We start from the raw sequence: 13,179 nt of genomic DNA on the forward strand, positions 1-13,179 counted from the left end.
AAAGCTTCTTTTTATTGGCCCCTATTCGCTGTTTCGATTAGCCCCAATTGTCAACTATCACTAACCCACTCGGTGTTACCAACTAATTAAAAGGCACCCACGTTCAGTAAGAATTCAACATGTTTGCTTATCTCCTGGTCATGGCTTGCTAGAATTTTGGACAGCTTCGACAGTTCCGATCTCCTTTCTTTCGTTCGTCTGATGATGGCATTATTATTGTTTCAGGGTTGCCCGCCATGGTCAGGACTTTTTCATCAGTTTGCGCACTTTTTCGATAAACGTTTTTCCTTTCCGTTCGATCAGTTTCGAGTTGGCCACCACCTCATCGAATGTGGCCGAATGCCAGTAGCGATTTTGTGACTTTTCCGCAATCTTTGAGTTGAAAAGAGTATAATCTAATCCTTCGCCGCCCGTTAGCTGCTCTTTGGAGGCGTGCCAACGTTCGCGAAAGTCCGCGAACATGACCGTTTCAAGAAAGCAGTTGAGAAACAGCTTCACTTCTGGATTGTCAAATCGCTCGAGAAATCGGGCTTTCTATAAAATGAGAACAGAACAGATTATGTATATCCGAAGGTTTCTTACATTACATTTCTCGCCTTACCTCATATGTCCGTGTGTCGAGATCGGAGAACAGTTCAATAAAAAATCGAACAAAAGCCCCACCGATCAGTACGCTCGAAAGACCCTTGGAGTCTTCGAATATTTTAACGAGCTCCAGCGACACTCGGAGTGGTTTCTTGAGTTCAGTGGGCAAAATCGAGCACTGCTCGTTTTTGGCCCCGCGAACCGTGCGACGGTCGAGATTCACGTAGCAAGCATCACTCGACGATTGCCATAGCTGTTCTGGGACGGGTTGCAGTGTACCGGCAAGCATCGGTACCGGCGCTTCCAGGACCTGCTGCAGATCGTCTGGGACGATCGTGATGAGAATGTGCTGCCATTGGAATGGGTAGAGTATTAACAGTAGTGCCATCACGCACGAGCTCAAGAGCGACAGGTGTTCGCTGAATAAAATCACCGACTTCTCCAGCAACAAACACTCGAACACGTGTATCAACCCGTCCGGTCCAAGGCACTGGAAAATATCAAACAGTTCCGTTTTCTCTAAGCGTAAATCTTTGGGACGGCTGATGGAGATAGTTTGAGGCAGTGAAGGTGCGACCACCCGCCCGGGAGCATGCTTTTCCGGACTGGGTGGTAACGTGAGCTGCAACGTTTCGCCGGCCGCGGGTAGTTTCTGCTCGTGGAACTGTTTCATCAAACGTTCCGCCAGGCGGCCGTTACCGTGCTGGCTTTCGATGCACTCCAGCAGCCGATAAAATACCTTCGGTTCGTTGTGCTTTGTGACCAGGCAGTACGTGAGAGGAATGCAGAATTCGCACGATTCCGGCAGAACGCGTCGACAGAAGCCATAGAAGCGCTGCGGAAAATCCGTCAGTATGATGCAGTATTCTTGGTCACACTCCCTAACCAGTGCCCCATTGTCGGGGTAAACAAACACTTCGATCTGCTTATGCGGTTGCCTTTGGGGCGGGTATTTACTCTTGACGTACGGACGATTCTGCAGCAAATCGAACCCAACAACGATGCAGTACTCGTAAAGCGTGCTCACCGCGGGTAAAACGCTACGTTCGTTTGCAATCAGCTTGTTGTAGTGCTCGATTAGACCTTTGGTATCGCTGATTTTCCGCTCACTCCCACCGGTCGGTGCAGCGACAGGTGGTTCACCTCCGTCGACCGAATCGTATATCCGAATGGTACCGTACTGGCGTGTGTAGTCATTCAGTTCCGCACATCGAGACAATCGACGGAGCCTTTTCCGGTGCTCCTCGCTGACAGGGCGTTTCAGGGAAATTGTCTCCCGGGAGGGTGAATCATTCATGTTCCCCTTTTCCGGCTCTTGGAAAGCGGCCTCGATCAACAGATTGACGTCTTCGTAGTGATTAGGCTCCGCACGTTCTACGTATCCCCGGCGTCGCGGTGGTTTCTCCGGCGGCGGTCCAATGGGCAGGGGTTTGTTAAGCGCCTCACGAATGCTTTCGGAATGTAACAGATGTGGGCTGGACGGAACGGTGTCCCCATTAAACGAGGCCGCCTGTGACGCACTCCGGCGGAAGGCTTGAGACCGCTTGATGCCTCTTCGCGCATCCATTTCACGTAGTTGTACGGGAGAGCTGAACCGCTGCTCATTGCACACGGAACCTATCGCACTGCGAGAGATTAGGACGGATTGGTGGTGTTGCTGCTGCGGCGGGCTTTCCTGTTCCTTCGGTTGTTGCAATGTTATGAGTGTTTCGAACTTTTTTGTCATTTTCTGCACTCTACTATTGCTATTGCCGCCATCGTTAACCGTAGAAGTTTGCGTAGGTTTCGACATTTTGTCACCCTCATAGTTGATACGAGTATTCGTTCGGTTTTACCTATTTTGCCCTATTTCTAAGCTACACTTTCCACCTCAAACTTACGCATCTCGAGTGAGAGCAACAATTGAACCGTTTTAATGACAGCGATAAAATGACGTTTGCAATAAAAAACATGCAAATAAAAACAACTGCGATTCAACTATAACCGGTTGGCTCGCTATCAATTCACCACTTAAACCGGTTCAAACAAATGTATTCACCACCCAAATCGGTTGAAACCAATCATTGTCATCTTCTCATCATGTGTATACAGATCTTGTGCGCCTTTTTGACGTAATGGTTGCCTCGTGCGATTCGGTTCGAGTGAAAATCATCTGTTTGCTTTGCTTCTGATAGTAGCTATCGTTTCGTGATAGTAGCAATGCAAGATCCAACTTGCGGTGTTTTTGAAGATGTTGATATTGAAGATCTGATCTCGGCGGACGACCCACCGCCTCTAGCGCGCGAGAGAAACGAAGTGAAAGGAGTGACGGTGCGAGCAAAACGCGCCAAAGCAAGCAGAGTCAAACGTGTCGAAGAGGAAATCGCCCCCGAAAAGCCGCCGGCCCTAGACAGCGTAATACCAGAAACGCAGACCATCTACATGAAAACATGGGGCTGCGCTCACAACACCTCAGACTCCGAGTATATGGCGGGACAGCTCGCCAAATACGGATACAATCTGACAACGTCTAAAAATAATGCCGACCTGTGGGTGCTTAACAGCTGCACGGTGAAGAATCCTTCTGAAGACACCTTTCGCAACGAAATCGAAGCGGCTCATCGAGCCGGAAAACACGTAGTGGTTGCCGGCTGTGTGCCACAGGCGGCCCCACGTTCCGACTACCTGCGCGGCCTTAGTGTTGTCGGCGTGCAACAAATCGATCGCGTGGCCGAAGTTGTGGAGGAGACTCTGAAAGGGCACTCTGTAAGATTGTTGCAGGCCAAGAAGGTGAATGGACGGAAGGTTGCGGGTCCCAGCCTTTCCCTTCCTAAAGTACGCAAAAATCAATTCATTGAGGTTATTCCAATAAACTCCGGTTGCCTAAACGCGTGCACGTACTGCAAAACTAAATTTGCCCGAGCCGATTTGGTTAGCTATCCGGTGCAAGAGATCGTGGATCGTGCAGTGCAGGTGTTTGAAGAAGGTGTATGTGAAATATGGCTAACATCAGAGGATACCGGTAAGTGATTAAGGATCAGATTAAGTGATTCGAAGGGTTAGTTTGAGCAACTCATTTATGTTACCCTCCACCCAACACAGGTACCTACGGGCGCGACATCGGTTCTTCATTGCCGGAATTGCTTCATAAACTGGTTGAGGTAATTCCTGAAGGTTGCATGATGCGCCTTGGGATGACCAATCCACCGTACATTCTGGAGCATCTTGAGGAGATGGCCAAGGTTCTGTCACATCCCCGTGTCTATAGCTTTCTGCATATACCTGTCCAAAGTGGATCTGATGCCATTCTCGCTGACATGAAGCGCGAGTACTGTGTGCGGGATTTCGAGCACGTGGTCGATTTTTTGCGCGAAAAGGTGCCCGGTATCTCGATCGCTACGGATATCATTTGCGGGTTTCCGGGCGAAACGGAAACAGACTTCGACAGCACCATGTCGCTGTGCCAAAAGTATCAGTTCCCGAGTCTCTTCATAAATCAATTTTACCCTCGACCAGGAACGCCCGCCGCAAACATGGAGCGTGTACCAGCAAATGAGGTGAAGACACGTACCAAACGATTGACTGAACTTTTCCGGTCATACGAACCTTATAGAAAGTACAGTATTGGCACGAAGCAGTCAGTGCTCGTTACGGAAATATCGCACGATCAGAAGTTCTACGTCGGCCACAACAAGTTTTATGAGCAGGTACTATTGAACAAGCACCATAACAATCTGCTCGGAAAGCGCGTAGAGGTAAGGAAAAATGGGCCAGCATCATGCATTTGAACAAGTGATCGATATTCTCTTTATTTTGTAGGTCGAAATAACTGGATGTACGAAATTCAGCATGTTTGGAACAGTTATCCAAAGGGAACAGGAGTGGCAAAATTGCAGCAAACTGACAGCAGTCGTCAATGGACAGCCCTTGTCCCTCAAAGCCGACCAAAAGTCTTCGAAATATTTCTTCTCAATATTTCCATACTTCTTCTTCTCATGCATTGTGGCAATGCTTTGCAAATATATTTACATGTCATACAGCGTTTCCAGTTAAACTGGAATATCCCGTTTAATAAGTGCCCTTTTCTTTCTTGTGCATGCGGTTCCAAGATAGTAAAAGCTGTATTCTTTTATTTTTGGAGAGACCTAAACGGGTTTAATCGATCGTCATGAAACCATCAGCATTGGACAAATAAACATTTTCCTGTTTGGAGTTGGCGGCTACTACGAACTGTGGCCCGACGAGACAATTCTTTAGTACGGATCCACTTTTAACGAGCGCTTTTTCGCCGATGATGCAATTATCAATCACAACACTATCGGTTTGAACAAAGAGAACCATTTAGACAAAAGTTAGCGTTATTATTATGTTCTGCAATGTGAGCAAATCATGAAACATACTTCTCTTCTATGGTAACACCGTCCATGAGGACACTGTTGCTGATGCGTGTTTTCGGTTGCACCGTGCAGCCGTTTGCGATGACGTTATTATTCAGTGATGTTTTCTCGCTAATCACCGTCAAATCACCTACTGCACACTTGTTGATCTGCGTAGAATTAATCTTGGCAGTAGAGGACTTCAGCTCGTGTTCCGTTAAACCCGTAAGCGCCGGAAAATGATCGAAAATCTATATCGACAATAAAAAGGCTTTTGACTATCGAAAATAATTGACCCTTCATCGCTTACCTTCATGTTACAGGACAGAAACGATCGAACATTATTAATTCGCAATCCATATGCACCGGCATCGGCCAAATGAACATAACAACGGATTGGATGGATCACCGGTTTCTTTTCCTTATTATAGATGCTCGCTTTATCGATCTTTTCATCCATTTCGGTCATCAATGCGAACTGCAAAGGCACATTTAGATATTTGTACTTAGTAGCGTACGAGAGACGGTTTAAACGGTATCCAGTGTAGTCTGTACCCGAAAAATGTTGTCAATTTTCAGATTTAAATTCATTTCCGAGACTCCATCATTTTCCGGAATCGTTTGTGGCTGCAGCATCTGTTTCTTGATTATATGGGGCAACATTTCTCCTTTGACCGAGGATATGGCGTCGCTTACGGCAAGATATTCTAGCACCCACTTTTTCATAATGTACACGTGAGCGTCGAGCAAGTTGGACGAGATGGTTAACTCCGGATTGGTCCGCAATAAATGGCCAGACAGTTTTACCGTCTCCTCAAAATCACTAGCCGAAGCCATGAACAGAAGCTTGCTTGTGGCGCGATCGTAACCAATCAGATCCTTTTCTGCTTTGTACTTAGTTTTCGGTCCCGGGACGACCACGTCCTGGTCTTTACCTCCTTCCATAAGGAACATCTGCAGCGAAGCATCTTGTTCGCGGAAACTGTACAGCAGTGGAAACAGCTTCAGTTCTATTATCGAATCGCAAGACAATACAACCAGATCCGTTTTAATCCTACAAATGATAAGAAACAATTTCAGCTAAGATAACACCCACAAGCTGCCGGATACCTACTTGTCTGACACGAGCCGCAAGGAATCGGCCGTACCGCATTCCGAATCCACTGGGACTGTGAAATAATCAAGCTTCAGCTTCAACTGCAGCCGGTCTAAACGCTTTTGCACTTCGGACTTCTCTGTCTCCTGCACTATTACTAGAACCTCTGGTAAACGAAGGAAAGAAACCGATTAAGCACCCTTTGTTGGCAGGGCACTGAATCTGCCTTACCGCTGAAACCATGCCGTTGCAACAGGTTCAATGGGTACCAGATCATCGGGTACGGTCCGATCGGTAGCAAACACTTTGGGCGATCCTCCAGTATGTCCGTCAATCTAGTACCTTTCCCGGCTGCTAAAACCACCGCTTGAAATTCCTGAAGACCCATATTGTGCGCCCAAATCGAATCGTTCCTCAAGAATACTTTCGGTGTTGTTTGATAATTTGCACTCGTGTTATGCCAACTGTCAGTATGTCTTGATCAAGGTTGTCAATGTAAACAAACCCAAAAAGCACCGACACTGCGCCAAAAACATTAAATTAAACTTCATTAATATGATTTTTAATGCTAATAATTGAAAGAGTATTCGTGCTTCGGATTATATCCTGGCCTAAAATCAAAGTGAACAAGTGCACAAACTTGCCGCAGGTCTATACACACCTTGAACAGGACTGCACCTTTTCACCACTCAGCTGACTTGCGAAGAACGTTTGAAGTAACGAATATAAACTTATACGTTTTTGGCCGACGTCAAGTACGTTTTTGACCGACATCAAGTTTTCTTCGAACCTGAATTGCAACACACGCTAGTTTTTGGTGAGAAGAAAATATGTCGATTAATCAGCTTAATGCGCCAACAAGTTCTGCATCTTCTGATAGGTAAGAAAATAAATACCTGGCACATGCACTGTTATCTATTTCCTGCAAATTAGTTGGATATGTCGTAATATTGCACCATGCAAACTACGCATAAAGAAAGTGTCGCGTGTTGCCGTGTCAGCTGGATGCTAATTGGAGAAAAACCGTATTGCATTTTTTTATCCTAATTAACATTGAATTTTTTCACCGCTTTTTACGCAGTGACGCAAGCGAGCCGAAGGAATGTGAAAATTTAGATCTAAATCACGGCGTGCACTCGAGCGACAGTGGTTACGATGTGGATCTGCCGCCGGACTGCTGCCCGGCATCACCGGCGACAGTTCCATCGAAAACAACTCGTTCGAATTCGTTCGGTTCACAGTTGCGATCTCCGAAACCCCGTCGTCAGCGGACTACTTCCGTTAATCAGAATACGATCAACTCGAACGAGGCGATAATTCGATCGAACAATCGCACAATCTATACAGCCGGTCGACCACCATGGTACAACTGTGCCGGTCAGCAAATGGAACCGTTCGTTATAGGTGAGAAGCAAGCTTAGGACAGGCAAAAAGTCAATGGACCACTGGCAACGAAATTTCACGGTTTACGCTGTCTAATTTACAGGCATCTGTGGCGGGAGCGCTTCAGGGAAAACCACAGTGGCGCAAAAGATAATCGAGAGCCTGGACGTACCGTGGGTCACGTTGCTGTCAATGGATTGCTTCTACAAGATACTAAATGACAAGCAACACGAGCAAGCCACGCGCAACGAATACAATTTTGACCATCCAGATGCCTTCGATCTGGAGCTAATGAAAGACGTACTACAAAGGCTCAAGGAGGGCCGGAAGGTGGAGGTTCCTGTTTATAATTTTGTCTCCCACTCCCGGGAGCAGCACACGGTAAGCAAATGATCCTTTTCCGCCATGGAAAATGGTCGCCTGGCCCAATTGAGGTGGTTGCAACTGAGCGGGAGTGATTGAATTGGGTTCTCACTACATTTCTTTCATTGTGATCCGATCAGAAAACAATGTACGGTGCGAACGTAATCATCTTCGAGGGCATCCTCACGTTCCACAGCAAAGAAATACTAAAGATGCTGGACATGAAAATATTCGTCGACACTGACGCAGACATCCGTCTTGGGAGACGCCTGAAACGCGACATTCAACAGCGTGGCCGCGACCTGGAAGGTGTACTCAAGCAATACATGACCATGGTTAAGCCGGCTTACAGCTGTTACATTGCGCCCACGATGGCACATGCCGATATCATTGTACCGCGCGGTTCTAGCAATCTGGTAGCCATACAGCTTATTGTGCAGCATGTCCACACGCAGTTACAGTTGGTAAGAAAAGGGAGAGGCCAGGTCTAAGGTACAACGAGGTTTTTGATTCATTTTTGATCACTTGAACATAGCGCGGGTTTAAACTGCGCGAAGCCCTAGCTCACTCGTACATCGGACAACCGAAGCCGGACTCGCTAAAGATGCTTCCAATCACACCGCAAGTGAAGGGCTTGCACACATTCATCCGCAACGCAAACACGGCCAGAGACGAGTTCATATTCTACTCGAAGCGCTTGATCCGCTTGGTGCTGGAGTACGCGCTTAGCTTGCTGCCATTCAGGGACGTTGAGGTCGAGACGCCTCAAAACGTTGTCTATGGAGGAAAACGCATGGCTTGTCAGAAGATATGCGGTGTATCGATTTTGCGTGCCGGTGAAACGATGGAGCAAGCCGTAAGCGATGTCTGCAAGCACATTCGCATCGGCAAGATCTTGATCCAGACGAATCAATCGACAGGAGAACCGGAGGTAACTTGGATGCGATCAAAAGTTTCATGTTCGATTGCTTAGTTGATTTATTACGTTTTGCAGCTCTATTACCTACGTCTGCCAAAGGACATCAAGGACTATCGGGTGGTGCTGATGGATGCCACGGTTGCGACGGGAGCTGCTGGTGAGTGCCTGCAATGCGCGATTTCTCGTTCTGCGATTTTTATCCACGCTTCTCTTGTCGTTCAGCAATAATGGCCATTCGCGTGCTACTGGATCATGATGTTCCTGAGGAGAACATTCTCCTTGTGTCGCTGCTGATGGCGGAAATAGGCGTACACTCGATAGCGTACGCATTCCCCAAAGTGCAGATCGTCACCTCGGCACTCGATCCGGAAATTAACGAGAAATTCTACGTCATACCGGGCATCGGAAACTTTGGCGATCGCTACTTCGGCACGGAACCGACCGATCCAAATCTGCTCTACGAATAGTGTGTGGACAAGTAGTAGACAACGCGTGTCAGGATAATGGAGATACACAATAAAGGCTTTTTCAGCATTATCTTTGTGACTGAACAATGTATCTCCAATTCGAATCGCTCCGGCGAAACTTAGCAAATAATCTGCTTTAATAATTAGCTGTCATTCTTAGTGTATTTTTGTATTCTCAGACGAAACGATCGTTACAATAATAGGGAATCGTTTAAATGTTTTTGCCCCGTTTCAGTTTCTCAATCGCTAGTTTTTTTTTAAATTAATGTTTATTTTATTTTATAACTGTTATAGATTTATCTTTTAAGTTTTCCTTTCCAAACTTTAGGTTTTTCGTACTAACCTTTTATACCCTATTTCACTGTATCCCATTCGCCAGAGAATAATAAGTTGACGGAAATCTTTTTGAAATACCTTGTTTTGCGTTGTTGCACTTTTTGTTAACCTGAGTTTTATATGAAAAACTAAACTTCAGTTCTTTTGCTCACGTACACAGCCGAAAATGACATTTGATTTGTGAGGGGTAGGAAGCGGATAATTTTACATTTTTAGATATTTAAATATCTTCAGAAAGAAGGTTATTTATTGTTATAATTGAAACACGCAAAACAAAAACATGGAAAAAATTTTGTATGGAAAAATGAATTACCGTATTTTTCCGTGTATAACGCGCACCCGTGTATAACGCGCACCCATATTTTACGAGAACAAAATTGGAAAACAAATTTTTTACTTTACATTTTTCAGATATGTGATATCCAACAAATATCAAATGATAATAATGTATTACTCTAAATACTCTATAAATATTCTAAAGTAGACTAAAGATAAAATGCGTATACATTGCAAAAGACATACTAGTATTTTATATTTCGGAATAATCTTCAAACTCAGATTCACTGCTGTCTGACAAATTGATATTCTCCAATTGCTGTTCAATGTACTCCTCATTGTCACTCTCTGAAGAGTCCTCATAAATTGCGACATCTTCAGATCCATGCTGATGCCACATTTTTTAAATGATTTCACAACAACTTCTGTTTTAACTTCCTGCCATGACTTAAAAACGATATTGTATGGATAATTATATTCCTAACAAGTGTTTCATTTTATAATTTATTCAATAATACTATAGAATATGTACCTAAAAGGGCACATTTGTATGCTTGGAGGAGACAAAATGTTTACTACCCTTGTATAACGCGCACCCAGATTTTAGAGCTAAAAAAATTGGGAAAAAAGTGCGCGTTATACACGGAAAAATACGGTAGTTCAGAGCTGTCTTTTCTTGGTCTTTTTGTTCTATGGCACGCACACCAACGCGGCCCACAAAAAACCTGTATGAATCGAACGCACTTTGACATTGCTGGTTGGGGAGTGATTTACTCAAAACATTTCCATGGCCCGAAGGCTGGTGTAGTTGATAACGCAGCCATCCGCTCGTCCAGATTTGGCTCTCTTCCCGCATATCAGCGTGCTGCGAAGTGTGTTGTACAGCATCGCAATCCGTAATCGTGGTGGCGATGCCAAACAGTGCCAGTGTGCGGTGCCAATAGAGCGTGCGAAGGAATTTCTGTCCGTTCCTCGGACCGTGAGACACACGAAGCATGTTCCTCGCCAGTTCCCAGTCGGCCGCCGTAGTCGTCGTCCTCGGATAGCAGCTTAATTTCTTCGTGCGTTCCGGTTTCACCTTGTCGAGGCGCCCTTCGTGCGGATGGTGTCGAAGCCAATCGGCGGGGACAAAAGGCGGATATCAAAGAAGAGAAAAACGATACGACCGTAGGAACATCACAGCCCAATCGCTGGCCTGTCCGTTTGTCTGCTCCGTAAAGCAAGAAACGGCCGTAAAAAGTGTCGTAGGGTTAACGTTGCTGGACACACGAGCTTGTGGTGTTGGTAGTGTGCTGCAGCAGGGCCTCACCAGCAAACTCCAGCAGACCCCTTAGCTGACGCACTGGTACAGGTGTTTAGTTGTTTTTGTTTTCGGCGCACAGCTCATCCGGAACCGCGGAGAATCCTTCGTCCGCTTGATGTGTGCGTCGTTCGAGCGGATCGGGGTGATTCTAAGCAGCAGCAGCCACGGATCTATACGGTCGTGAACCGCGAGCAACAGTCGCCAGTCACATTACCAGCCACCCCGAGTGCGCCAGTCTCCCGCTTCCGCCGGCACGTCAGGTTCGTACTCCTAATCGAAGCAAGCACTGGCTGGCCCCAGGGTTAGAGGGCGCCACATGATTCGTATGCGAGCGGCGATCGTTTTCGCTTCAGTTTTTGCTTCTCTTGATTGCGACGGCTCTGTGAACCGATGAATCTTTGTAGCCGCCGCGAGATGAAGGCCAAAATGTGAAGCAGACAAATGCTAAGAACGACGGGACGGTATTAGAAACGATTGACTTTACCGCTGTTGTGTACATATTTCTATATTCGAATACAACGCAACTCTTGCAAACACCGTATGTATGTTTGCATGTATGTGCGAAGAGGTTTCTTTTCGTCGCTGGACACGTGCGTATGTGTAGCCCCCTGCGCTGGTGGCATAATATAATATGCTGTCCGCGCGGACACATATTGCTGTGGTACCGAGCGCACTGCGAATGCTTCTGGTACGGAAAATGCGGAAATTTAAAAACAAATTATCGATTATCCCCCGAAGGGCCGCCACCGATGCTCATACCGAAGCGTAGCGCAATAAACTCATTGCCATTGCTGCTGCTGTGGGGTGCAAATATTTCCACGTCTCATTTCCACGAAGAGCCACCACCGACCCATGCGCTTCCTTGCTGTGGCCGCGTCGTCGCTACAAGAAATAAATTGGCGCAAGGAGAACGGCCAAAGGGAGGAGCGGAGAGAATACGGGGTTATTTGACCTTATGGTAAATTGAAAGTTATAGTACGGCCCGTTTCGCAACGGTGCCCGTTTTTCTTCTTCCTCTCGAGGCTGCCGTCGGCTCGCGTACGCAGCTGGTGCGGTTAGTGGCGCGTTTTGTGTTTGACACTTTTTGGGACTCCAGTGACGCACACATGTGTGTGTGCGTGTATGTTTATTAACAATGACGTCAGTCACAGGCATTGGCTAACCACGCGCACGAGGATCAATCAGTCGTAGCGATTGGAACACGAAATCATCCAACGCTTTTTGCCCCGGCAGCGGTGGCGGCGCGGCATGGATCTTCAGTGACTCCGTCCGGATCACGTACTCGGCTGGGCCACGTTATCTCTCACTCTCGCGCGGCATTTGTGTGAAATTAGTAGTATGCCTAGCGTAGGTTCAATTTAAACTGCAGTGAAGCGGCCTACAGCAGGTTAACACGTGCGGTCTGTTTACCGCTGCCGGCCACTCTCTCGCCACCGCCAGCCGCTCGTTGCTGCTTTGTCCGACAACATGGAAAAGCGATGCAGGAGAAGAAACGCAAGGCACAAGTGTCCTTCAACCTGTTGAATTTATTGTTACCGCCAATGTCTTCCCACGGCCACAGGCCCATGTCTCTTCTCAATCTGCAGCAGCGGCCGGGCGGGGACAATGTAGCTATATCGTTTGTTTGGTCCTTCGTCCATTGTACTGTGGTTCGTTTCTAATTTGGGACTGCTTTCTCTCGTTTCAGAACGCTCCCCCATTAACGTCGTAGCCTATGCTGGCCAGCGTAACCGGCTAAGCTCAATTTACTCCCAACGGCGTTCATGTGCATTCCCTTTGTACCCGCGTGAAGTTGTGTCTCTGTATGTGAGTGTATGTGTGCTGTGTTGCTTTCGGATTTGTGTTTATGTTTCGCTCAGTAGGCTCCGGCGTGGTGTTTCGTCCCTTCCGCTATTGAGCGCTGTAAGATGTTAAGGGAAGAAAAACAATAACCACAAACCCATGGTGGATTGCAAATGAAACGAACGACACTAAAAAACAACTGCACTACCGGATTGTTAAAAGCATCGCGCATCTCCCCAACTCGCTTTCAATGCTGGTTCTGTGACTACCGAAGCAGCTCAAACATTCAGTCCTAGAAAGTGGCGCGGTGGTAG

General features: G+C 46.8%; 4 protein-coding genes across 4 annotated transcripts; 2 read left to right on the forward strand and 2 right to left on the reverse strand.

The window, feature by feature from the left end:
- Positions 1-24: 24 nt before the first annotated feature.
- LOC131214495 (DENN domain-containing protein 2B-like) lies at positions 25-2,470 on the reverse strand. Its single transcript, XM_058208865.1, has 2 exons — positions 602-2,470; positions 25-534 (listed from the first exon to the last, which is right to left on the reverse strand). Exons 1-2 carry the CDS (start codon positions 2,375-2,377, stop codon positions 241-243), a joined length of 2,070 nt encoding a protein of 689 aa, XP_058064848.1. The 5' UTR covers positions 2,378-2,470; the 3' UTR covers positions 25-240.
- Positions 2,471-2,722: 252 nt separating this feature from the next.
- Positions 2,723-5,213, forward strand: LOC131214516 (threonylcarbamoyladenosine tRNA methylthiotransferase). Its single transcript, XM_058208886.1, has 3 exons — positions 2,723-3,586; positions 3,667-4,319; positions 4,384-5,213. Exons 1-3 carry the CDS (start codon positions 2,785-2,787, stop codon positions 4,615-4,617), a joined length of 1,689 nt encoding a protein of 562 aa, XP_058064869.1. The 5' UTR covers positions 2,723-2,784; the 3' UTR covers positions 4,618-5,213.
- On the reverse strand, positions 4,408-6,717 carry LOC131214527 (translation initiation factor eIF-2B subunit gamma). The gene is made up of 7 exons (XM_058208898.1): positions 6,698-6,717; positions 6,268-6,557; positions 6,055-6,202; positions 5,496-5,994; positions 5,251-5,418; positions 4,965-5,191; positions 4,408-4,879 (listed from the first exon to the last, which is right to left on the reverse strand). Exons 2-7 carry the CDS (start codon positions 6,422-6,424, stop codon positions 4,720-4,722), a joined length of 1,359 nt encoding a protein of 452 aa, XP_058064881.1. The 5' UTR covers positions 6,425-6,557; positions 6,698-6,717; the 3' UTR covers positions 4,408-4,719.
- Positions 6,718-6,785: 68 nt separating this feature from the next.
- LOC131214505 (uridine-cytidine kinase-like 1) lies at positions 6,786-9,388 on the forward strand. The gene is made up of 7 exons (XM_058208876.1): positions 6,786-6,916; positions 7,118-7,440; positions 7,523-7,800; positions 7,923-8,246; positions 8,318-8,713; positions 8,777-8,858; positions 8,924-9,388. Exons 1-7 carry the CDS (start codon positions 6,867-6,869, stop codon positions 9,166-9,168), a joined length of 1,698 nt encoding a protein of 565 aa, XP_058064859.1. The 5' UTR covers positions 6,786-6,866; the 3' UTR covers positions 9,169-9,388.
- Positions 9,389-13,179: the final 3,791 nt, after the last annotated feature.

This window comes from Anopheles bellator, chromosome 1 (assembly GCF_943735745.2).
Source record: "Anopheles bellator chromosome 1, idAnoBellAS_SP24_06.2, whole genome shotgun sequence".
Classification (NCBI taxonomy): Eukaryota; Metazoa; Arthropoda; class Insecta; order Diptera; family Culicidae; genus Anopheles; species Anopheles bellator.